Source organism: Trachypithecus francoisi, unplaced genomic scaffold (genome assembly GCF_009764315.1).
Source record: "Trachypithecus francoisi isolate TF-2019V2 unplaced genomic scaffold, Tfra_2.0 Lachesis_group8, whole genome shotgun sequence".
In the NCBI taxonomy this organism is placed as follows: Eukaryota; Metazoa; Chordata; class Mammalia; order Primates; family Cercopithecidae; genus Trachypithecus; species Trachypithecus francoisi.
This window is the reverse complement of record NW_022681473.1, coordinates 9,036,450-9,061,686: the sequence shown is the minus strand read 5'-3', so window position 1 is coordinate 9,061,686 and position 25,237 is coordinate 9,036,450. Positions and strand designations below refer to the sequence as shown.

Genomic DNA, 25,237 nt, shown 5'->3' with positions numbered 1-25,237 from the left:
CTCCCACACTCTGCCCTTCAGGCATAATGCCCAGTTTGTGGGGCCTCAGGTGTACCATCCCTACCATGCCCCAGGCAGGCCCGTCACCTTTTGCATATTTCTTTCCTTCTCCCAGGAACGTCTTTCTCCTCAAACATCACAAAAAGCATTGCCTACCTCCTCAGACTGGGTGGAGTGCATGCCATCATGGCTGGCTAATTAAAAAAACAATTTTTTTTGTAGCAACAGGGACTTGCTGTCAGGCCCAGGCTGCTTTTGAACTCCTGGACTCAAGTGATCCTCCCAACTTAGCCTCCCAAAGTATTCGTATTATAGGCGTGAGCCACTATGCCTCGACAAAAAAGCAGTTGTACTTCTAAGTACTAACAATAAGCAATCAGAAATTGAAAATTTCAAAATACTAATTACATAACTTCAGAAAATCAAATGTTTGGCCAGGCACGGTGGCTCACGCCTGTAATCCCAGCACTTTGGGAGGCTGAGGTGGGCAGATCACTTGAGGTCAGGAGTTCGAGACCAGCCTGGCCAACGTGGTGAAACCCTGTCTCTACTAAAAATACAAAAACTAGCTGGGTGTGACCAGGCGCAGTGGCTTATGCTTGTAATCCCAGCACTTTGGGAGGCTGAGGCGGGCGGATCATGAGGTCAAGAGATCAAGACCGGCCGGGCGCTGTGGCTCAAGCCTGTAATCCCAGCACTTTGGGAGGCCGAGACGGGCGGATCGCGAGGTCAGGAGATCGAGACCCTCCTGGCTAACACGGTGAAACCCCGTCTCTACTAAAAAAAATACAAAAAATTAGCCGGGCGTGGTGGTGGGCGCCTGTAGTCCCAGTTACTCGGGAGGCTGAGGCAGGAGAATGGCGTAAACCTGGGAGGCGGAGCTTGCAGTGAGCTGAGATCCGGCCACTGCATTCCAGCCTGGGCGACAGCGCAAGACTCCGTCTCAAAAAAAAAAAAAAGAGATCAAGACCATCCTGGCTAACACGGTGAAACCCCATCCCTAATAAAAACACAAAAAATTAGCCGGGCGTGGTGGCAGGCGCCTGTAGTCCCAGCTCCTTGGGAGGCTGAGGCAGGAGAATGGCATGAACACGGGAGGCAGAGCTGGCAGTGAGCCAAGACTGCGCCACTGCACTCCAGCTTGGGCAACAGAACGAGACTCTGTCTCAAAAAAAAAAAAAAAAAACTAGCCGGGCGTGGTGGCATGCACCTGTAATCCCAGCTACTCAGGAGGCTGAGGCAGAAGAATCGCTTGAAACCTGAAGACACAGGTTGCAGTGAGCTGAGATTGCGCCACTGCACTCCAGCCTGGGTGAAAGAATGAAACTCCGTCTCAAAAAAAAAAAAAAAAAGTTTAATAATAAAATCTAATCAAGGATGTGCAAGACCTGTACACTGAAAAGTATAAAACATTGCTGAAAGTAAAGATCCAATAAATGGAGAGATATACTATATCCGTGGATCAGAGCACTCCATACTCCTATGATGTCAGTTTCCCCCAAACTGATTTATAGAGTAAATGCCATTCCAATCAAAGTCTCAGTAGGCATTTTTTAAAAATTGATGCTGATTCTAAAATATGTGAGAATTCAAAAGACCTATAATATCCAACACAACCTTGCAAAGTATAAACAGAGTTGGAGAACTTATACTACCTGATTTTACAATTTACGATAGGCCAGGCGTGGTGGCTTATGCCTGTAATCCCAGCACTTTGGGAGGCTGATGTGGGTGGATCACCTGAGGTCAGGAGTTTGAGACCAGCCTGGCCAACATGGTAAAACCCTGTCTCTACTAAAAATACAAAAATTAGCTGGGCGTATTGGTGCGTGCCTATAATGTCAGCTACACTCCTGTAATCCCAGATACTCAGGAGGGTGAGGCAGGAGAATCACTTGAACCTGGGGGCAGAGGTTGCAGTGAGCCAAGATCGCACCATTGCACTCCAACCAGGGTGACAAAATGAGACTCTGTCTCAAAAAAAAAAAAGACTACTCTAAAGCTACAGTGATTAAGAAGTGTGGTTTTTGATGTAAAGATAGACATGCAGATTAGTGAAACAGAATGCATTCCAGAAATAGAATAACATTTATATTTATAGCAGGACGAGCTGCAGACAAAACCCCTCAGAAGGCCGGGCGCGGTGGCTCAAGCCTGTAATCCCAGCACTTTGGGAGGCCGAGACGAGCGGATCACGAGGTCAGGAGATCGAGACCATCCTGGCTAACACGGTGAAACCCCGTCTCTACTAAAAATACAAAAACTAGCCGGGCGAGATGGCAGGCGCCTGTAGTCCCAGCTACTTGGGAGGCTGAGGCAGGAGAATGGCGTAGACCCGGGAGGCGGAGCTTGCAGTGAGCTGAGATCCAGCCACTGCACTCCAGTTCCGGCGACAGAGCGAGACTCCGCCTCAAAAAAAAAAAAAAAAAACAAAAACCTCTCAGACACCAAGCTAGTGAAGGGAGTGGCTTTAATCAGCTGGGAGCATCGGCAGGCTAGTGTCTTAAAATCCAAGCTGGTCAGGTGCTCAACTTCTGTCCTTTATAAGGACTCACAGCTCTCCGGGGGTCTGCGTGAGAGGGTCATGATTGAGCAAGCCAGGGGGTACGTGACAGGGGCTGCGAGCACACCGGTGGTCAGAGTGAAACAGAACAAATGGGAGGTTTCACAATGTCCTTCCATACAATGTCTGGAATCTATAGATAACAACAGTTGCTAGGTCAGGAGTCGAATTTTAACTACCAGGCTTAGGTCAGGCAGGCCCAGGCCTGGTTTCAGGTCTGGTTCCTAGGTGCCGGGCTACCTGCCTTTAGTTTCACTTCTCTTTCCTTTTCTGAGTATAAAACAATATGAGAGGGTCTCTCTCTTCCCTCATACTGATTTTCTTTTTTTTTTTTGAGACGGAGTCTCACCCTTTCGCCCAGACTGCAGTGCAGTGGCGCCATCTCCACTCACTGCAAGCTCCGCCTCCTGGGTTCTCAACATTCTCCTGCCTCAGCCTCCTGAGTAGCTGGGACTACAGGCGCCCCCTACCATGCCTGGCTAATTTTTTGTATTTTTGGTAGAGACAGGGTTTCACCAAAGTAGCCACGATGGTCTCGATCTCCTGACTTTGTGATCCGCCTGCCTAGGCCTCCCAAAGTGCTGGGATTACAGACGTGAGCCACCGCGCCCCGCAGTATATTGATTTTCAATATAGGTACCAGGGCAATTCAGTGGTGAAAAATGATTTTTCTTTTTCTTTTTTCTTGAGACAGAGTCTTGCGGTGTCACCCAGGCTGGTGTGCAGTGGTGTGATTTTGGCTCACTGAAAGCATTTCTCCTGCCTCAGCCTCCTGAGTAGCTGGGATTACAGGCGTGCGTCACCACACTCGGCTAATTTTTGTATTTTTAGTAGAAACGGTGTTTCACCATGTTTGTCAGGCTGGTCTTGAACTCCTGACCTCAGGTGATTCACCTGCCTCGGTCTCCCAAAGTGCTGGGATTACAGGCGTGACCCACCGTGCCTGGCCAAAAGATGATTTTTCAACAGAAGTGCTGAAATAATTGGATATCCACATGAAAACAAAAACCCTCATTCCCTACCTTGCATCATATACAACACTTAACTTGAAATGCACCGTAGGTCTAAATGTAAAACCTAAAACTATAATATCTCTAGAAGAAAACAAAAAAAATCTTAGTGATGTTGAGTTAGGCAAAAATGTCTTAAATAGGATACAAATAGCATAAACTATCAAAGAAACAAATTGATAAATTGGATTTAATCCTAACTAAACACTTTAGCTGTTCAAATGACAGTTAAAGGGAGAAAAATTGGGAGAAAATATTTGCAAAGCATATATCTGACAAAGGACTCATATTGCGAATATATATTCTTCTAACTTTATAATAAATAAATGAAAAGCTAATACAAAATGGGCCAACATTTTGAGCAGACATTTAATCAAATAAGATATTCAGATGAGAATAAGCCCATAAAAACGTGCTCAACACCATCAATTATTAGATAAATTCATTGAAAGCAATGCAATACTATTGCTACTAGAATAGTTAAATTAAAAAGATGTCATACAAAGTGGTGATAATGATGTGGAACACCTAGAACTCTCTTAGATTGCTGGTGGGAATACAAAATAGTATAGCCATGTTGAAAAAAGGTTTGGTAATTTCTTACAAAGTTAAATATACATTTACTATGTGACCCAGCAATTCCATTCTTAAGTTACCCAAGATAAATGCAAATACATGTTCATACAACTAGTGACAGAGAGCATCTCGAGTAGTTGCCAGGGACAGGGGCTGGGGGAGGGGACAGATTGCTCTATGGCACAAGCAAACTTTTTGGATAGTGGAAACATTCTATATATCATGATAGTAGTGGCAATTACCTGACTTATACACGTTTGGTAAAGCACACCAAGTTGTGTAAGTGGCTAATCTTATTGTGTGTTAAAACTGGCAAATCTTATTGTATTAACATATAATTATACCTCAGTTAAGCTGACATAAAAGTTGTTGAAACCAAACTTACATTTTGACCTAGATTTTCCCCTTTCAGGAATCTATCTTGTTGAAGAGCTTGTACATGACCCCAAAAATTTTAAGTCCAAGGATGATTGCCACAGCATTGTTTGAAATAGTAAAACAAGACAATAGAAGCATGTACCCATTAGGGAGAGAATGGTTAGATCTATCTTTTAAATTTTTATTTATTTGTTTGTTTGTTTATTGTATTTTTTTGTAGAGACAGTCTCACTCTGTTGCCCAGACTGGTCTTGAACTGCTGACCTCAAGTGATCCTTCTGCCTCAACCTCCCAAAATGCTGGGATTCACATGTGAGCCACCATACCTGGCTGAATTGTACAGTTTAAAATAATGAATTGTGATATGTTAATTACATCAATAAAAAAGGTAAGGAAATAACAAAGACAAAATAGAAATTAAGAAAATAGAGGACAGGGCCGGGCGCGGTGGCTCAAGCCTGTAATCCCAGCACTTTGGGAGGCTGAGACGGGCGGATCACAAGGTCAGGAGATCGAGACCATCCTGGCGAACACGGTGAAACCCCATCTCTACAAAAAAAATAAAAAAAACTAGCCGGGCGAGATGGCGGGCACCTGTAGTCCCAGCTACTCAGGAGGCTGAGGCAGGAGAATGGCGTAAACCCGGGAGGCCGAGCTTGGAGTGACCTGCGATCCGGCCACTGCACTCCAGCTCTGGGCGACAGAGCGAGACTCTGTCTCCAAAAAAAAAAAAAAAGAAAATAGAGGACAGGCGCGGTGGCTCACGCCTGTAATCCCAGCACTTTAAGAGCCTGAGGCGGGCAAATCATGAGGTCAGGAGTTTGAGACCAGCCTGGCCAACATGGTGAAACCCCGTCTCTACTAAAAATACAAAAAATTAGCTGGGCGTGGTGGTGGGCACCTATAATCCCAGCTACTCGGGAGGCTGAGGCAGGAGAATTGCTTGAATCCAGGAGGCAGAGGTTGCAGTGAGCTGAGATCGTGCCATTGTACTCCAGCCCAGGCAACAGTGCCAGACTCCATCTAAAAAAAAAGAAAATAGATAAAGCTAAAATAGAATATAACAAAGTTGAAACCTGGCTCTTTGAATAAGCTACTAAGATAGACAAATCTCTCGGTCAAGAAAATAAGGTTTGCACAAGCAAACAACATAATGAATGAAAACAGCAATTAACAGACACAGCAGAAATTTAAAAATAATGAGCATGCAGTAGGTGCAATTTTATGGCAATAAATTTGAAAATTTAGGAGAAATAGACAATTTCCTAGAAAATAAAAGCTGCACTAAAACTGACCTAAGACACAACAGAAAACATGAATTGATAAGTATTTTTAAATTTAATTTAATTTTATTTTTGAGATGAAGTCTTGCTCTGTCTCCCAGGCTGGAGTACAGTGGTGCAATCTCAGCTCACTATAACCTCCACCTCCTGGGTTCAAGTGATTCTCCTGCCTTGACCTCCCCAGTAGTTGGGATTACAGGCACCTGCCACCACACCTGGCTAATTTTTTGTATTTTTAGTAGAGACAGGGTTTCATCATGTTGGCCAGGCTGGTCTCGAACTCCTGACCTCAGGTGATCCATCCGCGGCAGCCTCCCAAAGTGCTGAGATTACAGGCGTGAGTCACCACACCTGGCCAATAAGTATTTTTAGATTGATAAGTATTTTTAAGTATTAAAAATATTTTAGGCCGGGCGCGGTGGCTTAAGCCTGTAATCCCAGCACTTTGGGAGGCCGAGACGGGCGGATCACGAGGTCAGGAGATCGAGACCATCCTGGCTAACACAGTGAAACCCCGTCTCTACTAAAAATACAAAAAACTACCCCGGCGAGGTGGCGGCACCTGTAGTCCCAGCTGCTCGGGAGGCTGAGGCAGGAGAATGGCATGAACCCGGAAGGCGGAGCTTGCAGTGAGCTGAGATCCGGCCACTGCACTCCAGCCTGGGTGACAGAGCGAAACTCCGTCTCAAAAAAAAAAAAAAATATTTTAAGTATAGGCCGGGTGTGGTAGCTCACATGTGCCTGGTGAGAGCATGCTGCTGAAGAGTAGAGGGGGATGCCTGGGAGGGGTTATCCCTTGATAAATTAAATAAAGAGGGCCTTAGCCTGAGGCTGCTTCCATACTTTCAGTTCTTACCTAACACATTGCAGTCTAACTTAGTATGTAAACAAACTGAAACCTAACATCGGAGTATTAACAAGCAAGAAAGTTTCAGCCAATTACAAGCAGTCAGGTTTCAGCTAATCATAGGCAGCCAACTCATCACACCATGTCCAAATTAGGCAGATGCCCAAATGTAGCCAATCAGGTGATTTCTCGATTTTACTTCTGGGTTTATCCTATAAAATCTCACTGCTCACACTGCTGAGTAGTGCTCTCTGAATGTCCTCTGGTTCTGAGGGCTGCCTGGCTCATGAATGATTCTTTGCTCAAATAAACTGTGCTAAATTTAATTTTTCTTTTCTTTTTTTTTTTTTTGAGACGGAGTCTCGCTCTGTCGCCCAGGCTGGAGTGCAGTGGCCGGATCTCAGCTCACTGCAAGCTCCGCCTCCCGGGTTTACGCCATTCTCCTGCCTCAGCCTCCCGAGTAGCTGGGACTACAGGCGCCCGCCACCTCGCCCGGCTAGTATTTTGTATTTTTTTAGTAGAGACGGGGTTTCACCATGTTAGCCAGGATGGTCTCGATCTCCTGACCTCGTGATCCGCCTGCCTCGGCCTCCCAAAGTGCTGAGATTACAGGCTTGAGCCACCACGCTGGCCTTTTTTTTTTTTTTTGAGACGGAGTCTCGCTCTGTCACCCAGGCTGGAGTGCGGTGGCGCGATCTCCACTCACTGCAAGCTCTGCCTCCTGGGTTCACGCCATTCTCCTGCCTCAGCCTCCCGTGTAGCTGGGACTACAGGCACCCGCCACCACGCCTGGCTAATTTTTGTATTTTTAGTAGAGACAGGGTTTCACCGTGTTAGTCAGGATGGTCTCGATCTCCTGACCTCGTGATCCGCCCATCTCGGCCTCCCAAAGTGCTGAGCCACCGCGCCCAGCCAAATTTAATTTTTCTAAAGTCTTTTTTTTTCTTCTTTTTTTTTTTTTTTTTTGAGATGGAGTTTCACTCTTTTTGCCCAGGCTGGAGTGCAATGGTGCAATCTCAGCTCACTGCAACCTCCACTTCCCGGGTTCAGGCAATTCTCCTGCCTCAGCTTCCCAAGTAGCTGAGACTTCAGGCGCCCACCACCACGCCTGGCTAATTTTTTGTATTCTTAGTAGAGACAGGGTTTCACCATGTTGGCCAGGATGGTCCCCATCTCCTGACCTCATGATCCGCCCATCTCGGCCTCCCAAAGTGCTGGGATTACAGATGTGAGCCGCCATGCCCGGCCTGTTTTTTTTTTTTTTTTTTTTGAGACAGTGTCTTGCTCTATCACCCAGGCTGGTGGAGTGCAATGGCATGATCAGGACTCACTGCAGCCTCAAACTCCTGGGCTCAAGTGATCTTCCCACCTCAGCCCTGCAGAGTAACTGGGACTACAGGCATATACCACCGTGCCTGGCTAATTTTTGTATTTTTTGTAGATATGGGGTTTTGCCATGTTACCCTGGCTGGTCTCAAACTCCTTGGCTCACGCAATCTACCTGCCTTGGCCTTCCAAAGTGTTGAGATTATAATCATGAGCTGCTGTGTTCGGCTTAAAGTTTTTCAAGATTTTTGACAACAACATCTGGATTCTCACATTCTCCCTCCATGAAAGAGAAAATGAGGAACTATTCTCCCTCTTCCATGGTGGAACACTCCAGGTACTACCCTGGAAGGCCAGACCCTCCAACATTCCCTGAATGCACAACGCCAAGAAGTGTGCATTGAATGTGGGACTGACCACACATGAGGTCAGTTTGTCTGTCTGTTGGTCTGTCTAGACTGCCTTTGGACTTCCCTTGGCCTCTGATCTCATTCCTTCAATTAGCAAACATTTACTGAGGACCTACTATGTTCGGGCCCCAGGCCAGGTTTTGAGGACACTGTGGAGAACAAAATACCTTCCCTGACTTCATGGAGCTTTCAGTCTCATGGTGGAGAGATCCACAAGCTAATTGCAGGGTATTTGACTCTCTGCTGAATGAATGCATTAGTGGAAGAATGAATGAGTAAAAGCTACATTGTCCGAATTCCTGTCCTGTCAGAATTAATGTTGACATTCTTTTTTTTTTTTTTAGATACTCACTTACTTTAACAACAGTACATATACCATGTTATCACCATGAAATGTAAATTCAAGTTAGACAAGAGAATTTCACAAATGTAATAACATTCTATAGTTTATAAAAGTTTGGGTATACTGTCTGGCCAAACCAGCTTTCTCATAAGTCATTAATCAATTCCATTATAGGTAATTTGTTTAGTTTAATGTCTATAATTCTGAGGGAAAAAATAAGCAATGCACACATTTAAAAAGTGTTCATGGCCGGGCGCGGTGGCTCACGCCTGTAATCCCAGCACTTTGGGAGGCTGAGACAGGCGGATCACGAGGTCAGGAGATCGAGACCATCCTGACTAACACAGTGAAACCCTGTCTCTACTAAAAATACAAAAATTAGCCGGGCGCGGTGGCGGGTGCCTGTAGTCCCAGCTACACGGGAGGCTGAGGCAGGAGAATGGCGTGAACCCAGGAGGCGGAGCTTGCAGTGAGTGGAGATCGCGCCACCGCACTCCAGCCTGGGCGACGGAGTGAGACGCCGACTCAAAAAAAAAAAAAAAAGTGTTCATTGGGCCGGGCACAGTGGCTCATGCTTGTAATCCCAGCAATTCGGGAGGCTGAGGTTGGCGGATCACGAGGTCAAGATTGAGACCATCCTGGCCGATATGGTGAAACCCCGTCTTTACTAAAAATATAAAAATTAGCCAGGCATGGTGGTGTGCACCTGTAGTCCCAGGTCTCAGGAGCCTGAAACAGGCGAATCGCTCAAACCTGGGAGGTGGAGGCTGCAGTGAGCCAAGATCACGCCACTACACTCCAGCCTGGCGACAGAGCATGACTCCGTCTCAAAAAAACAAAAGTGTTCATTTACCTTTGCATGAGTGCTTAAATACGTATTTCTATCTCAAGATGACATTTAAAAATTATTCAGATATAACAGCAGCAAAAACATAATTCTGCAATTACAAAATAACTGAACTTGAATCCAAAAATTATTCTCATGTTTACAATTGTGATTCTTTAATAAATACCACTACTATGCAGCTCTATTGTAAGCTTTCTAGATTTGGTTTAAACACACACACATAGATACTGTCAGTTGTGGGAAGCTTTACAAGTTATATTCCATGCACTTTTTGGATGGAGTTCTAAAAGAGCCAGCCAGTCCACAAGACGGGCAGAAAAAAGTTAACTGGGGCAAATAGAACTCTTATATGACATCCAAAACATGTGAGATCCTGCAGCAAACTGGGAGGACTTCAGGGTCGGCCTGCTATCTCCTTTAGAACTAACTTCATCTTCACAATTGAAGAAGATGGACATTTCAACACAATCTAGTGCATTTAGGTGACATGTTTCTTTTATGCTAACTTGATTTCCTTGAATGACCTAGTTAGTAAACTAGTCACTAGTAATTTGGTCACCAGGCAAATCAAGCCTGCAAGAAAGGAAGCCAATATTTAAGATGCTGTGTTACCATCTAAACCCACTCAAATAGTTTATTTTCCACAATAACACATAACTTCAGTAATGAGACGTCTAACTAAAGCAAGCTCCTCCAACAAGACCAAGACAGCATCTCTTCTTCTAAGGCTTAGGTTTTGCCCAGAATTCCCAACACACGGAACAGCCCTTACCAACAGTCGTTGCTCCTACAACAAAGCCTTGGGCGGCCACACACATGTGGATCAGATGAAGGGACATTTGAGTATTTCCCCTGCTCTTCAATGTGTGTAATCCATATGTAACAAGTGCTGCAAAACCTGCTATTCCAACGGGTACGAATAGTGCCTCTTTAGCTTTTCGAATAAGTTTGGATCCCTGATCTTCATCATATGAAGAAAGGGAAACATCTGTGTCTGTTGACATAGCAACTGCTTGAGGAATCTCCTTAGAGCAGAAAACCTCTCACACCTGATGTCAACATTCTTTAGTTAACATTTAACATGTTTTAAGTGCCAAGTATATGACAGATTTAGACCAAGCGTTTTTACAGGGCATGCAACGTAACACCCTGTCCTTCCCTGCCCAAGTTTAGTACCATCTGAAAAACAAACACATAGGATAGAGATAAAAATGTTACTTCTGTAACCAATAGAGTTGTTGAGAAAATGCCATTTGAAGTCCCTGTACCCGTCCCAGAATTGCACAGACTTACCCACTCTGCTCCCAAAGGTTTCTCCTCCTTTTGATGTAGGGTAGGCAAGCCCCCAAATTGGGGCTTAGCCTGGGAGGGTTCTTAGCTTTGTCCAGGAAAGAATTCCACTGTGAGCCAGTGCTGTTAGCCACTTTTATTGAAGTGGCAGTGCACAGCAGCAGCAGATGTACTGCTCCTTGCAGACCAGGGCTACCCTGAGTAGCAGCTCAGAGGCAGTTCTGCAGTCATATTTATAGCCACTTTTAATTATATGCAAATTAGAGAGCAGATTATGCAGAAATTTCTAGAAATAGGGTGGTAAATTCTGAGTCATTTGGTCATTAACACAGAAAGGGGCAGTAACTTCCAGGTGTTGCCATGGCAATGGTAAACTGACATGGCACACTGGTGGGTGTGTCTTATGGAAAGCTGCCTCCACCCCCATCCCTGTTTCAGCAAGTCCTCAATTTGGTCTGGTGTCCCAGCCCCACCTCCAGAATCGAGACCTGCCTCCTATCTCACTTTGGGTCCCATACCTAGTTGCTTCTAACAACTTCACCAAGAAAAGTCTCTTCTCTACTTCTTGGGAGGAGTCATGCCTGTAATCCCAGCTACTTGGGAGGCTGAGGCAGGAGAATCACTTGAACCCAGGAGGCAGAGCTTGCGGTGAGCCGAGATCGTACCACAGCACTCCAGCCTGGGAGACAAGAGTGAAACTGAGTCTAAAACACACAAACAAAACCAGAAGGAATATCTGGAACTCGTGTTTGTTTATTTATTTATTTATTTATTTTACCGTTCCAGCCTCTGTGGGCCAGGCAGCCAGCTGGGAGGAGGCTGGGACAGATGCTCAGTGACCAGCGTGGGCTTGCTAATCTGACAAGGGCCTTTCTAAGGGGACATTTGGATTTCTGCATGATCTGCTTCCAGCCTGCCTCCCTAACCCTGCCAAATCCTCATCATGCACTTTGTTTGTTTGTTTGTTTATTTATTATTTTTGAGATGGAGTCTCACTCTTGTTGACCAGGCTAGAGTGCAATGGCATGATCTCAACTCACTGCAACTTCTCCCTCCCGAGTATAAGCAATTCTCCTGCCTCAGCCTCCTGAGTAGCTGGGATTACAGGCACCTGCCACCCTGCTCAGTTAATTTTTGTATTTTTAGTAGAGATGGGATTTCATATGTTGACCAGGCTGGTCTCGAACTCCTGACCTCAGGTGATCCACCCGCCTCAGCCTCCCAAAGTGCTGGGACTACAGGTGTGAGCCACTATGCCCAGCCCTCATCATGCACTTTGGTGTTTTTGTTTTTGTTTTTGTTTTTGTTTCTTTTGAGATGGAAGTCTCCCTCTGCCGCCCAGGCTGGAGTGCAGCGGCATGATCTTGACTCACTGCAAGCTCCGCCTCCCCGGTTGATGCCATTCTCCTGCCTCAGCCTCCTGAGTAGCTGGGATTACAGGCGCCCGCCACCACGCCGGCTAATTTTTTTTTTTTTTTTTTTTTGATACGGAGTCTGGCTCTGTGCCCCAGGCTGGAGTGCAGTGGCACGATCTCGGCTCGCTGCAAGCTCCGCCTCCCGGGATCACACCATTCTCCTGCCTCAGCCTCCTGAGTAGCTGGGACTACAGGCGCCCGCCACCGCGCCCGGCTAATTTTTTTTTGTATTTTTAGTAGAGACGAGGTTTCACCGTGGTCTCGATCTCCTGACCTTGTGATCCGCCTGCCTCGGCCTCCCAAAGTGCTGGGATTACAGGCGTGAGCCACCGCGCCCGGCCAAATTTTTTGTATTTTTAGTAGAGATGGGGTTTCGCCATGTTAGCCGGGATGGTCTCGATCTCCTGACCTCGTGATCCGCCCGCCTCGGCCTCCCAAAGTGCTGGGATTGCAGACATGAGCCACCGCGCCCGGCCTATCATGCACTTTGTATTGTGGTCAAACTTAACTTATCTCATTCCTCCGACTCTGCTTGCTTCTTTGGCCTAGCTATCTTAACTTTTGCTCAAACCTGTATAAAGTAGCATGCTTTTCCCTTTCTTCTTTGTCTGGAAAATTCTTAGTGCACACCCTTAGACATTTCCAGCATCAGCCATGAACCTGAGTGAGTCCCCACCACGTGGTGCCTACAGTATTTGACCCTATGTGAACACAGCCTCTGTGACCCTGTATTGTAATCACTTCTGTGTCTGTGACATCCTTCAGGGCAGGGCTGAGAATAATAAAAATAACTACCACTTACATGCTGCAATAGTTTGAATAATTCACACACCCCTTATGTTGGCCAGTTACAGTTTGTTTTTGTTTTTGTTTTTGTTTTTTAGACAGAGTGTGGCTCTGTCGCCCAGACTGGAGTGCAGTGGCACGATCTTGGCTCACTGCAAGCTCTGCCTCCCGGGTTCACACCATTCTCCTTCCTCAGCCTCCCGAGTAGCTGGGACTACAGGCGCCCGCCACCATGCCCGGCTAATTTTTTGTATTTTTAGTAGAGACGGGGTTTCACCGTGTTAGCCAGGATGGTCTCGATCTCCTGACCTCGTGATCCGCCCGTCTCAGCCTCCCAAAGTGCTGGGATTACAGGCATGAACCACCGCACCCGGCCATGCCAGTTATAGTTTTAACCTTTATGTCAATCCTGAGTCAGGTACTATATCGGTTTCATAGATAAAGAAACTGAGGCTCAGGGAGATTAAGTAACTTGCCTGAGGTTTGCCCAACTAATAGGGAAAGACAAAGTCAAGATTTAAGCCCAGGTTGGGTGCGGTGCCTCACGCCTGTAATCTCAGCACTTTGAGAGGGCAAGGGGGTGGATCACCTGAGGTCAGGAGTTCGAGACCAGCCTGGGCAACATGGTGAAATCCCATCTCTACAAAAAATACAAAAATTAGCCAGCCATGGGGAGTGGGTGCCAGTAGTCCCAGCTACTTGGGAGGCTGAGGCAGGAGAATTGCTTGAACCCAGGAAGCGGAGGTTGCAGTGAGTCAAGATTGTACTACTGTACTCCAACCTGGGTGACAGAGCAAGATTCCTTCTCAAAAAAAAAAAAAAAAAAAAGACTTAAGCTCAGACAGCGTGGCCTCATAGCCCTTCTCTCAACCCCCATGCTTTGTAACAGGTCTATTTTCTCATCCCAATGGCAGCTAGACATTTTATTAATAAGAAACAGATATTCTTGAGGTTACAGAAAGGAATAAAAATAAGAAAAGAAAACAGATGTTCAGAGAGGCTAAGAAAGTCAGCCAGAGTCACCCTGCTAGAGTGTGGCCGGGCAGCACTCTGTCTACTTCCCTGACACTGTGCTGCACCTCCAGTGAGGGCCTGTGGTGACTTCTTCCTACTATCGAAGCAGTGTCTCGGGGCTGTCGTTTCCAACATTTTCTGTGCAAAGCCACGGAACAGCCACCTCGGGCCCCTTGGCAGGCTGCCACCCTAGGCAGTTGTCTCGAGTCTGGGTGTCCTCGGAGGGCAGAGCAGGGACAGGAGGTTGATGTCTGTCGTCCCTCTGCCGGGGCACGGCCAGCCGGGCAGTGAGGCCACATTAGGACTCAACTCAGGCTGGCCTGAGCATCTGAGAAAGGGATGTAGGATAGAGGGGCAGGGAGGGACAGATCCGCGGGCAGCATGGATCATCCAAGACTAGTACAAGGAAAGGGGCTGGGGCACCAAGGTGCAGGTTGGGCAATCAGCTGGCACCTGGGCAATCAGCACAGTTACCTGTTATGTGCCAGGTGCAGAGCTGGGTGCTGGGATTCCAGGGTGAGCAAAAAGACAACTGCCCTCATGAGACTTTTGCCCAGTGCAGGAGATTCAGGGCACACACCTTTTCTCCTACTGCTCACACTTGCTCCTCCTGCCTCCTCATCTTTCCTTCCAGCTAGAATGGGTGGGGTTTCCTCTTCTCATTCATTCACTCAATTATTCACCCAAGTATTTATCCAGTGTCCATCTTGAACCAGGTCTTGTTCTAAGTGTTGTAAATGTATTAGCAAATGAAATAGAAAAAAGTCCCTTCCCTTATGAAGCTTACAGAATATTAAAGACAAAAAATAAACCAGGAAGCACACAGAAAAGTGATGACTTTGAGAAATCAAGAAGGGAGGGGAGGCGAGCAGGCGAGGAGGACCCAGAAGCTTTGAAAGGAAGAGAGCCGGGCGCGGTGGCTCAAGCCTGTAATCCCAGCACTTTGGGAGGCCGAGGCGGGCGGATCACGAGGTCAGGAGATCGAGACCATCCTGGCTAACATGGTGAAACCCCGTCTCTACTAAAAAAAATACAAAAAACTAGCCGGGTGAGGTGACGGGCGCCTGTAGTCCCAGCTACTCAGGAGGCTGAGGCAGGAGAATGGCGTAAACCCGGGAGGTGGAGCTTGCAGTGAGCTGAGATCCGGCCACTGCACTCCAGACTGGGCGACAGAGCGAGACTCCGTCTCAAAAAAAAAAAAAAGAGAAAGGAAGAGAGAGGTTGGGCGTGGTGGCTCACGCCTATAATTCTAGCACTTTGGGAGGCTGAGGCAGGAGGATCACTTGATCCCAGGAGTTTGAGACCAGCCTGGCCAACATAGTGAGACCCCGTCTATATAAAAAATAAAAATAAAAAAGAAAGGAGGAGAAAGATGGCTGTTCCATTCTAGCAGTAGGAGAGGAGGCAGAGAAAGTGTTTACAGGTGCAGATTCAGGTAAGATGGAGGAGAAGAAAAAGGGAAAGGAGCTGAGCACAGTGGCTCACACCTGTAATCCCAGCATTTTGCGAGGCCAAGTGGGGTAGAATGCTTGAGCCCAGGAGTTCAAAACCAGCTGGGGCAACATGACAAAACCCCGTATCTACAAAAAATTAGCTGGGCTTGGTGGCACGCCCCTGTGGTCCAAGTTATTCAGGAGGCTGAGGTGGGAGGATGGCTTGAGCCCAGGAGGCAGAGATTGCAGTGAGCAGAGATCGAGCCACTGCACTAAACAGCCTCGGTGACAGTGAAACCCTGTCTCAAAGCAAAAAAAGAAAAAGGGAAAGAAGGCATGTTGGAGCTTTGCAGAGAGAGGAGAGGGTGTGATTAGTTACCTCAGAAAGTGGAATTGTGATTCTGAATGACATTTTTGTAAGAAAAAAGTGGAAACGTGAAGTTTCTAGACATCTGCAGTGCGATTGCCAGGAAACATGAATGGCCAAGGAGTTTTGTAGCTGAATTGAAAGTGAAACAATCCTCTGGCTATCTGATTTCCTCTTCTTCCAGTACAGACACTAAGTAGGTGGATGGATGTTTCAACCAGGCCTTGAGTCTCCTAGGTGAGGTGGTTTTAGGAATGTCCATGCATTCTAGATGCCCGCCCCTCCCTCCCTCTCTCCCTCCCTCCCTCCCTCCCTCCCTTCTTTCCTTCCTTCCTTCCTTCCTTCTTGCCTTCCTCTCTCTTTCTTTTCTTTTCTTTGCTTTGACAGAGTCTCGCTCTGTCACCCAGGCTGGAGTGCAGTTGCGCAATCTCGGCTCACTGCAACCTCTGCCTCCCGGATTCTAGTGATTCTCCTGCCTCAGCCTCCTGAGTAGCTAGGATTACAGGTGTGTGCCACCACACCTGGCTAATTTTTGTATTTTTAGTAGAGATGGGGTTTCACCATGTTGGTCAGTCTAGTCTTAAACTCCTGACCCTGTGATCCACCCGCCTTGGCCTCCCAAAGTGTTAGGATTACAGATGTGAGCCACTGCGCCTGGCCGGATACTCCTCTTTTCGAGACATGGAGGCTCGCTCCCCTCCCCCAAATGTAAACTGAACTTAGTGACTCACTTCTAAAGAATAGAATCAATGAAAGTGGTGGTGAGGCCGGGCGCGGTGGCTCAAGCCTGTAATCCCAGCACTTTGGGAGGCCGAGACGGGTGGATCACGAGGTCAGGAGATCGAGACCATCCTGGCTAACACGGTGAAACCCCGTCTCTACTAAAAAAAATACAAAAAATTAGCCGGGCGATGTGGCGGGCGCCTGTAGTCCCAGCTACTCGGGAGGCTGAGGCGAGAGAATGGCATAAACCCGGGAGGCGGAGCTTGCAGTGAGCTGAGATCCGGCCACTGCACTCCAGCCTGGGCGACAGAGCGAGACTCCGTCTCAAAAAAAAAAAAGAAAGTGGTGGTGAGAGACCTAGGAGAGTTGGCACGAACACACTTTGGCTTCTTGTCTGCACTGTCTCTTGGATCTCTTGCTCTGGGGGAAGCCAGCTGTCATGAGACACTCAGCAGCCCTGTGGACAGGTTCACATGGTGAGGAACTAAGGCCTCCCAGCCAACAGCCGTGTAAGAGAGCTGCTTGGGAAAGCAATCCTGCAGCCCCACACAAACCCTCAGAAGACAGTAGCCCTGGCCAGCATCTTGACTGCAAACTTCATAAGAGACTGTGAGGCAGAACCTCCAAGTTAATGCTCCCACATTCCTCATCTACAGAAACTGTGAGATAATAAATTGTTTTTTTTTTTCTCATTTAAACCACAAAATGTAGGGTAATTTTTGTTTATTTAGTGCAAAGCTGACACATTCCAGATAAGGTTTCCAAACTCTAGATGCTGTCTAAACAACTGGCCCAAAAGACTTTCTGCACAGCCACTGCCTTTCCTGCTGCTCCTTGCCTCAAGTCCCTTACTACATGGTGTGATACGTACTTGTGGGGTCTAGTTCACTGCACATGGCAAGATGTACTTTTTGCAGTCCTTGAGATTTTTCAATTTTCTCCCGTAATCTGTTAAGGGCGCAAATCAGATTAATCAATTTTCTCATCTCTAACCTTGCATTTTTAGAATAAATCCAATTTGGGCACAGCGCGTTCTCTTCCTATATATTACCAGATTCATTTTGCTAATAATTTGCTTAGGATTTTTCCATCTGTGTTTATGAGTCTGGATCGGATGCAGTGGCTCATGCCTGTAATCCCAGCAGTTTGGGGGGCCAAGGTGGGTGGATCACCTGAGATCTGGAGTTTAAGACCAGCCTGACCAACACAGTGAAACCCCATCTCTACTAAAAATACAAACATTAACTGGATATGGTGGCTCACGCCTGTAATCCCAGCTACTCAGGAAGCTGAGGCAGGAAAATCGCTTGAACATGGGAGGCAGAAGTTATGAGCTGAGACTGTGCCATTGCACTCCAGCCTGGGCAACAAGAGTGAAACTCTGTCTTGAAAAAAAATAAAAAATAAAAGAAAGAAATTGTGGAAGGAATATCTGGAACTCAGGTTTTTTGTTTTGTTTTGTTTTCAACTGTTCCAGCCTCTGTGGTCCAGGCAGCCAGCTGGGAGGAAGCTGAGACAGATGCTCAGTGACCAGCGTGGGCTTGCTAATCTGACAAGGGCCTTTCTAAGGGGACATTTGGATTTCTGCATGATCTGCTTCCAGCCTGCCTCCCTAACCCTGCCAAACCCTCATTATACACTTTGTTGTTTGGTTTTGGTTTTTGTTTTTTGTGATGGACTCTCACTCTTGTCGACCAGGCTACAGTGAGTCGAGATTGCACTACTGCACTCCAACCTGGGCAACAGAGTGAGACTCCATCTCAAAAAAAAAAGGGCCGGGCACGGTGGCTCACGCCTGTAATCCCAGCACTTTCGTAGGCCAAGGTGGGTAGATCACGAGATCAATAGATCAAGACCATCCTGGCCAACATGGTGAAACCCCGTCTCTACTAAAAATACAAAAATTAGCTGGGCGTGGTGGCACGCATCTGTGGTCTCAGCTACTCAGGAGGCTGAGGCAGGAGATTCGCTTGAACTCGGGAGGCGGAAGTTGCAGTGAGCCAAGATTGCGCCACTGCACTCCAGCTTGGCGACAGAGCAAGACTCAGTCTCAAAAAAAAAAAAAAAAGAGAGAAATACAAAAAATAAAAAAAAATTTTAAATGTCTGAACAGAATCTAGTTTGAGACACTAAGAAGGATAAGACATCAGTTTTAAAATAGTCCCTGTGGGCCGGGCGCGGTGGCTCAAGCCTGTAATCCCAGCACTTTGGGAGGCCGAGACGGGCAGATCACGAGGTCAGGAGATCGAGACCATCCTGGCTAACACGGTGAAACCCTGTCGCTACTAAAAAAATACAAAAAACTAGCCGGGCGAGGTGGCGGGCGCCTGTAGTCCCAGCTACTCCGGAGGCTGAGGCAGGAGAATGGTGTAAACCCGGGAGGCGGAGCTTGCAGTGAGCTGAGATCCGGCCACTGCACTCCAGCCTGGCAGACAGAGAGAGACTCCGTCTCAAAAAAACAAACAAACAAACAAACAAAAAAAAATAGTCCCGCCGGGCGCGGTGGCTCAAGCCTGTAATCCCAGCACTTTGGGAGGCCGAGTCGGGTGGATCACGAGGTCAGGAGATCGAGACCATCCTGGCTACCACGGTGAAACCCCGTCTCTACTAAAAAATACAAAAAACTAGCGGGCGAGGTGGTGGGCGCCTGTAGTCCCAGCTGCTCGGGAGGCTGAGGCAGGAGAATGGCGTGAACCCGGGAGGCGGAGCTTGCAGTGAGCCGAGATCCGGCCACAGCACTCCAGCCTGGGCGACAGAGCGAGACTCCGTCTCAAAAAAAAAAAAAAAAAAAAAAATAGTCCCTATGAAAGGAACATGAATTATGCTAAAATTGAAGCAAGAACAAACACGAATTTATGGTGAAGCATTGGTGGAAGGATGAAGAGATCACTGATGCTTTATGAAAAGTTTATGGAGACAATGCTCCAAAGAAATCAGCAGTTTACAAATAGGCAACTTGTTTTAAGAAGGGATAAGATGGGCCGGGCGCGGTGGCTCAAGCCTGTAATCCCAGCACTTTGGGAGGCCGAGACGGGCGGATCACGAGGTCAGGAAATCGAGACCATCCTGGCTAACACGGTGAAACCCCGTCTCTACTAAAAAAAAAAAATACAAAAAACTAGCCGGGCGAGGTGGCGGGCGCCTGTAGTCCCAGCTACTCCGGAGGCTGAGGCAGGAGAATGGTGTAAACCCGGGAGGCGGAGCTTGCAGTGAGCTGAGATCCGCCACTGCACTCCAGCCTGGCAGACAGAGAGAGACTCCGTCTCAAAAAAACAAACAAACAAACAAACAAAAAAAAATAGTCCCGCCGGGCGCGGTGGCTCAAGCCTGTAATCCCAGCACTTTGGGAGGCCGAGTCGGGTGGATCACGAGGTCAGGAGATCGAGACCATCCTGGCTACCACGGTGAAACCCCGTCTCTACTAAAAATACAAAAAACTAGCCGGGCGAGGTGGTGGGCGCCTGTAGTCCCAGCTGCTCGGGAGGCTGAGGCAGGAGAATGGCGTGAACCCGGGAGGCGGAGCTTGCAGTGAGCCGAGATCCGGCCACAGCACTCCAGCCTGGGCGACAGAGCGAGACTCCGTCTCAAAAAAAAAAAAAAAAAAAATAGTCCCTATGAAAGGAACATGAATTATGCTAAAATTGAAGCAAGAACAAACACGAATTTATGGTGAAGCATTGGTGGAAGGATGAAGAGATCACTGATGCTTTATGAAAAGTTTATGGAGACAATGCTCCAAAGAAATCAGCAGTTTACAAATAGGCAACTTGTTTTAAGAAGGGATAAGATGGGCCGGGCGCGGTGGCTCAAGCCTGTAATCCCAGCACTTTGGGAGGCCGAGACGGGCGGATCACGAGGTCAGGAAATCGAGACCATCCTGGCTAACACGGTGAAACCCCGTCTCTACTAAAAAAAAAAAATACAAAAAAACTAGCCGGGCGAGGTGGCGGGCGCCTGTAGTCCCAGCTACTCGGGAGGCTGAGGCAGGAGAATAGCGTGAACCCGTGAGGCGGAGCTTGCAGTGAGCTGAGATCCGGCCACTGCACTCCAGCCTGGGCGACAGAGCAAGACTCCGTCTCAAAAAAAAAAAGAAGGGATAAGATGATGTTGAAGATGAAGTGTGCAGCAACAGATCACCCGCAACAATTTGTGAGGAAAAAATCTTATTGGTATCCTGATTGAAGAGGACTAAATGATTAACAGCAGAAATGATAGCCAACACTAAGCCACCTTAATTAGTTCAGCTTGTACAATTCTGACTGAAAAATTTAAGTGAAGCAAACTTTCCACTCAATGGATGCCAAAACCATTGCATCCAAATCAGTTGCAGACAAGAGCAGAGCTTTCCATGGAAATTTTAAAACAAGCGGGATCAAGATCCTGAAACATCTCTTTAAAGAGTTCTAACAGATGAAACATGGCTTTCCCAGTAGGATCCCGAAGGCAAGGCACAATTAAAGCGACGGCTTCCAAGAGGTGGAAGTAGTCCAGTCAACTCAAAAGCAGACCAGTCAAGAGCAAAGGTGATGGCATCAGTTTACCGGGATGCTCAAAACATGCTGCTTGTTGACTTTCTGGGTGGCCAAAGAATGGCAACGTCTGCTTATTATGAGAGTGTTTGGTGTAGCAAAAGCTTTCTCAGAAAAACACCCAGGAAAGCTTCACCAGAGAGTCCTCCACCGTGACAATGCTCCTGTTCGTTCCTCTCACCAAAGAAGGTCAATTTTGTGAGAGTTTCAACAGGAAATCATTAGGCATCTGCCTCATAGTCCAGATTTGGCTCCTTCTGACTTATTTTTGTTTCTTTCTTTCTTTTTTTTTTTTTTTTGAGACAGTGTCTCGCTCTGTCGCCGAGGCTGGAGTGCAGTGGCGTGATCTCGGCTCACCGCAACCTCTGCCTCCTAGGTTCAAGCAGTTCTCCTGCCTCGGCCTCCTGAGTATCTGGGATTACAGGTGTGCGCCACCACGCCTGGCTAATTTTTGTATTTTTGGTAGAGACGAGGTTTCACTATGTTGGTCAGGCTGGTCTTGAACTCCTAACCTTGTGATCCGCCTGCCTCGGCCTCCCAAAGTGCTGGGACTGCAGGCACGTGCCACCATGCTCGGCTAATTTTTGTATTTTTTGTAGAGATGAGGTTTTGCCATGTTGCCCAGGCTGGTCTCAAATTCCTGGGTTCAAGCGATCCGCCTGCCTCGCCCTCCCAAAATCCTGGGATTAGAGGCCTGAGCCCCTGCACCCAGCCTCTGGTTTCTTCTTCTTCCATGAATTTGTCACTTTTGAAGAGTACCAGCCAATTTATTTTGTGCAACATGCCTCAATTATTTTGTGTTTATGTGATGCTTGTAATGTGTCATCTGAAGTTATTCATTTTCGGCAAGAATCCTAGAGCAGTGAATTGTGCCCTTCTCAGAGCCTCCTAGTACATGCACATGACGTTGACGTACCTTATGATACTGGTGATACTAACTTTGATCATGTGGTGTCTCCCAGGCTTCTCCACTGTCGATTTACTCTTTTCCCCTTTATTTTAGTCTGTTTCTGCCGCTATAACAAACTACCCAAGATTGGGTCATTTATAAATAATAAAAACTTATTTGTCATAGTTCTGGAGGCTGGAAGTCCCCCATCAAGGTGCCGGCCGGCATGTTGGTTTCTGGTGAGGGCTGCTCTCTGCCTCTAAGATGGCACCTTGTTGCTGCATCCTCCGAAGGGGACAAACCCTGTGTCCTCACATAGCAGAGGACCAGAAGGGCAAAAAAGCGGCAGAACAATGCATGAAGCCTCTTTTATAAGGGGTTTATCCCATTAGCCGTGCATGGTGGTATGTGCCTGTGGTCCAAACTACTTGGGAGGCTGAGATGGGAGGATCTCTTGAGCCTGGGAGGCGGAGGTTGCAGTGAGCTGAGATTGCTGCTCCACTTCACTCCAGCCTGGATGACAGAGCAAGACCCTTTCTCCAAAAAAAAAAAAAAAAAAAAAAAAAAGGCCCCACGTCTTGATACTATCACATTGGCAATTAGTTTCAACATTGAAGTTTGGAGGGGACAGAAACATAAACATTCAAACCATAGCACCCTTTGTGATTAGTAAACGTTGTGAGGTGCACCTTGAGTGTACACAAATATCTTCTTTTGCATCATACTTTCACTCACTAATTTTAGCATCCACCCGCCTGCAACAATTATGACTGCGGTGTTTGTCTGATGGTGATTTTCTATTTCCATCACTTCTCCTACATTTATTTGAGTTCTACTGCACAGAGGAGTTGTCTCTTCTCTCCCAGTTATTTACATATATCAGTATAAACTCATGGATAGTTATTTTATTCTATGGATAATAATTTATTGCTATCATTACTTATTTTGTTGCTCAAATTATCCCAGATTTGGCCCTTGGGAGCTCCTTCGAGTTGACTGTTGTGTCCTTTTGAAGTGTCCCCATGACTTTATGAGTACCTCCTTACTTTCTGTCACTATGTGATGTTTCAGACTCATCTTGTATTATCTCTGCCCCAGCCCTGAAATGAACTATTTCTCCAAAGAGTCTAGACTCCTTTTATTACAGAATGGAATTTTTTTTTTTTTTTGGACTTCGTATGCTCCATTGCCCAGGCTGGAGTGCAGTAGTGCAATCTTGGCTCACTGCAACTTCCGCCTCCTAGGTTCAAGCAATTTTCATGCCTCAGCTTCCCCAGTAGCTAGGATTACAGGCGAGCACCACCACACCCGGCTAATTTTTTTTGTCTGTCTGTTTTGAGACGGAGTTTCGCTCTTCTTGCCCAGGCTGCAGTGCAATGGTGTGATCTCAGCTCACCACAACCTCCATCTCCCGGGTTCAAGTGATTCTCTTGCCTCAGCCTCCCGAGTGGCTGGGCTTACAGTCCTGAGCCACCACACCCGGCTAATTTTTGTATTTTTAGTAGAGATGGGGTTTTGCCATGTTGGCCAGGCTCGTCTCGAACTCCTGACCTCAGGTGATTCACCTGCCTCGGCCTCCTAAAATGCTAGGATTACAGGTGTAAGCCACTGTGCCCAGTCAGTAGGTAACTTCTTGAACATAATCCTTTCCTGAGATCACCAAAACTTCTGCAAATTCATTATTCAGTTTAGTTGCTTTCCACTCAGCCAGTCTCTGCTGTCTGTACATTTCAATGGCATGTTCATCCTCCTCATTAAATTCGTCTACATGATCCTCCAGCTCTTCCAAATTCATATCTTCATATGTTTTCACTCCATAAAACAGTAATAGTAGGAATGAAGAGTTTCCCAAGTTTACAAAACAAGAGTTTTGTCTGCCTGACGTCACCTGGTTCGGCTTTCAGGCAACCCCCTGGGCTGGGTGTTATCAACAGTCCCCGTATCATCCAAGGAGACACAGAGGACAATATTCTGCACACAGGATCCATCTTCCAGGGTGTTTGCTTTTTGTCTCTGGCCGGGGCTACCGTCTTCTTGTGTGGGGCTTGTGTGGGGCTGGAGAACCCCCTTCCCAGGAGGCTCACTTACACGGTTGTTGGATGTTGGCTGTTGGCTGTTGGAGTACAGAAGGTAAGAAGAGAGAGAGGAAGGTAGAGAAATATTTGGAGAAATATGAAATAAAAATGAGAAAGCATACAAAAAGAGACTCAATGTCATATGCCATTAGAGCATTGCAAATTAAAGCAACAGTGAGGTATCACTGCACATCTATCAAAGCAGTTAACATGCAAAATACTGACAACACCAAGAGCTGATGAGGATGTGGAGCAACAGCAACCTTCACTCACTGCTGGTGAAAATGCAAAACTGTACAATCACTTTGCAAGATGCTTTGGCAGTTTGATACGAAGTGAAATAGATTATAACCATGTGATCCAGCCATTGCTAGGTCGTAGATATTTACCCAATTGAGTTGAAAATTTGTAGGTATTTATCTAATTGAGTAGAAAACTTACGTCTACCTCCAAACCCCTGCACAAATATGTATAATAGCTTTTTCACACTCTCCCCAAACAGGAAGCAACCAAAATGTCCTTCAATAGAAGAATGGATAATAAAACTGTGGCATATCCATACAATAGAATATTATTCAGTGGTGAAAATCATAAGTTATTTTGATGATTCATTTTATGTGTTTATTTGGCTGGGCCACAGTGCCCACATTTGTGGTCAAACATTATTCTGGATGCTTTGGTGATGGCGTTTTTGAATAAGAGTGACATTTAAATTGGTCAACTTTTGAGTAAAGCAGATTGCCTTCCATAATGTTAGAGGACCCTGTTCAATCAGTTGAGGTTCTGAATAGAACAAAAGACTGACCTTGGCCGGGCGCGGTGGCTCATGCCTGTAATCCCAGCACTTTGGGAGGCCAAGGCAAGTGGATCACGAGGTCAGGAGATCGAGACCATCCTGGCCAACGTGGTGAAACCCTGTCTCTACTAAAAAAATACAAAAATTAGCTGGGTGTGGTGGCACTTGCCTGTAATCCCAGACACTCCGGATGTTGAGGCAGGAGAATTGCTTGAACCTGGGAGTCGGAGGTTGTAGTGAGCCAAGATCACACCACTGCACTCCAGCCTAGCAACAGAGCGAAACTCCGTCTCAAAAAAAAAACAAAAAAAAACTGACCTCCTCCAAGCAAGAGACA

At 46.8% G+C, this 25,237-nt stretch overlaps 2 protein-coding genes across 4 annotated transcripts in view; one reads left to right on the top strand and one right to left on the bottom strand.

Annotated features, from left to right (window-relative positions):
* SPDYC (speedy/RINGO cell cycle regulator family member C) overlaps window positions 1-25,237 on the top strand; it is a 41,660-nt gene that overhangs the window by 2,950 nt on the left and 13,473 nt on the right. For 2 of the 3 annotated variants that reach the window (XM_033206973.1, XM_033206972.1), the window contains exon 2: window positions 4,748-4,915. The exons of the other annotated variant lie outside the window; for it this stretch is intronic. The gene's annotated coding sequence lies outside the window, so the exon portion shown is untranslated. The remainder of the gene's footprint in view (window positions 1-4,747; window positions 4,916-25,237) is intronic. 3 annotated transcript variants of the gene reach the window in all.
* On the bottom strand, window positions 10,099-10,626 carry LOC117081204 (HIG1 domain family member 1A, mitochondrial-like). Its single transcript, XM_033206980.1, has one exon. The coding sequence runs from the start codon at window positions 10,585-10,587 to the stop codon at window positions 10,306-10,308; it is 282 nt and encodes a 93-aa protein (XP_033062871.1). The 5' UTR covers window positions 10,588-10,626; the 3' UTR covers window positions 10,099-10,305.

What these genes read in the sequence shown, in the direction of transcription:
- LOC117081204 (XM_033206980.1), bottom strand. Translation starts at nt 10,587, where the DNA reads ATGTCAACAGACACAGATGTTTCCCTTTCTTCATATGATGAAGATCAG.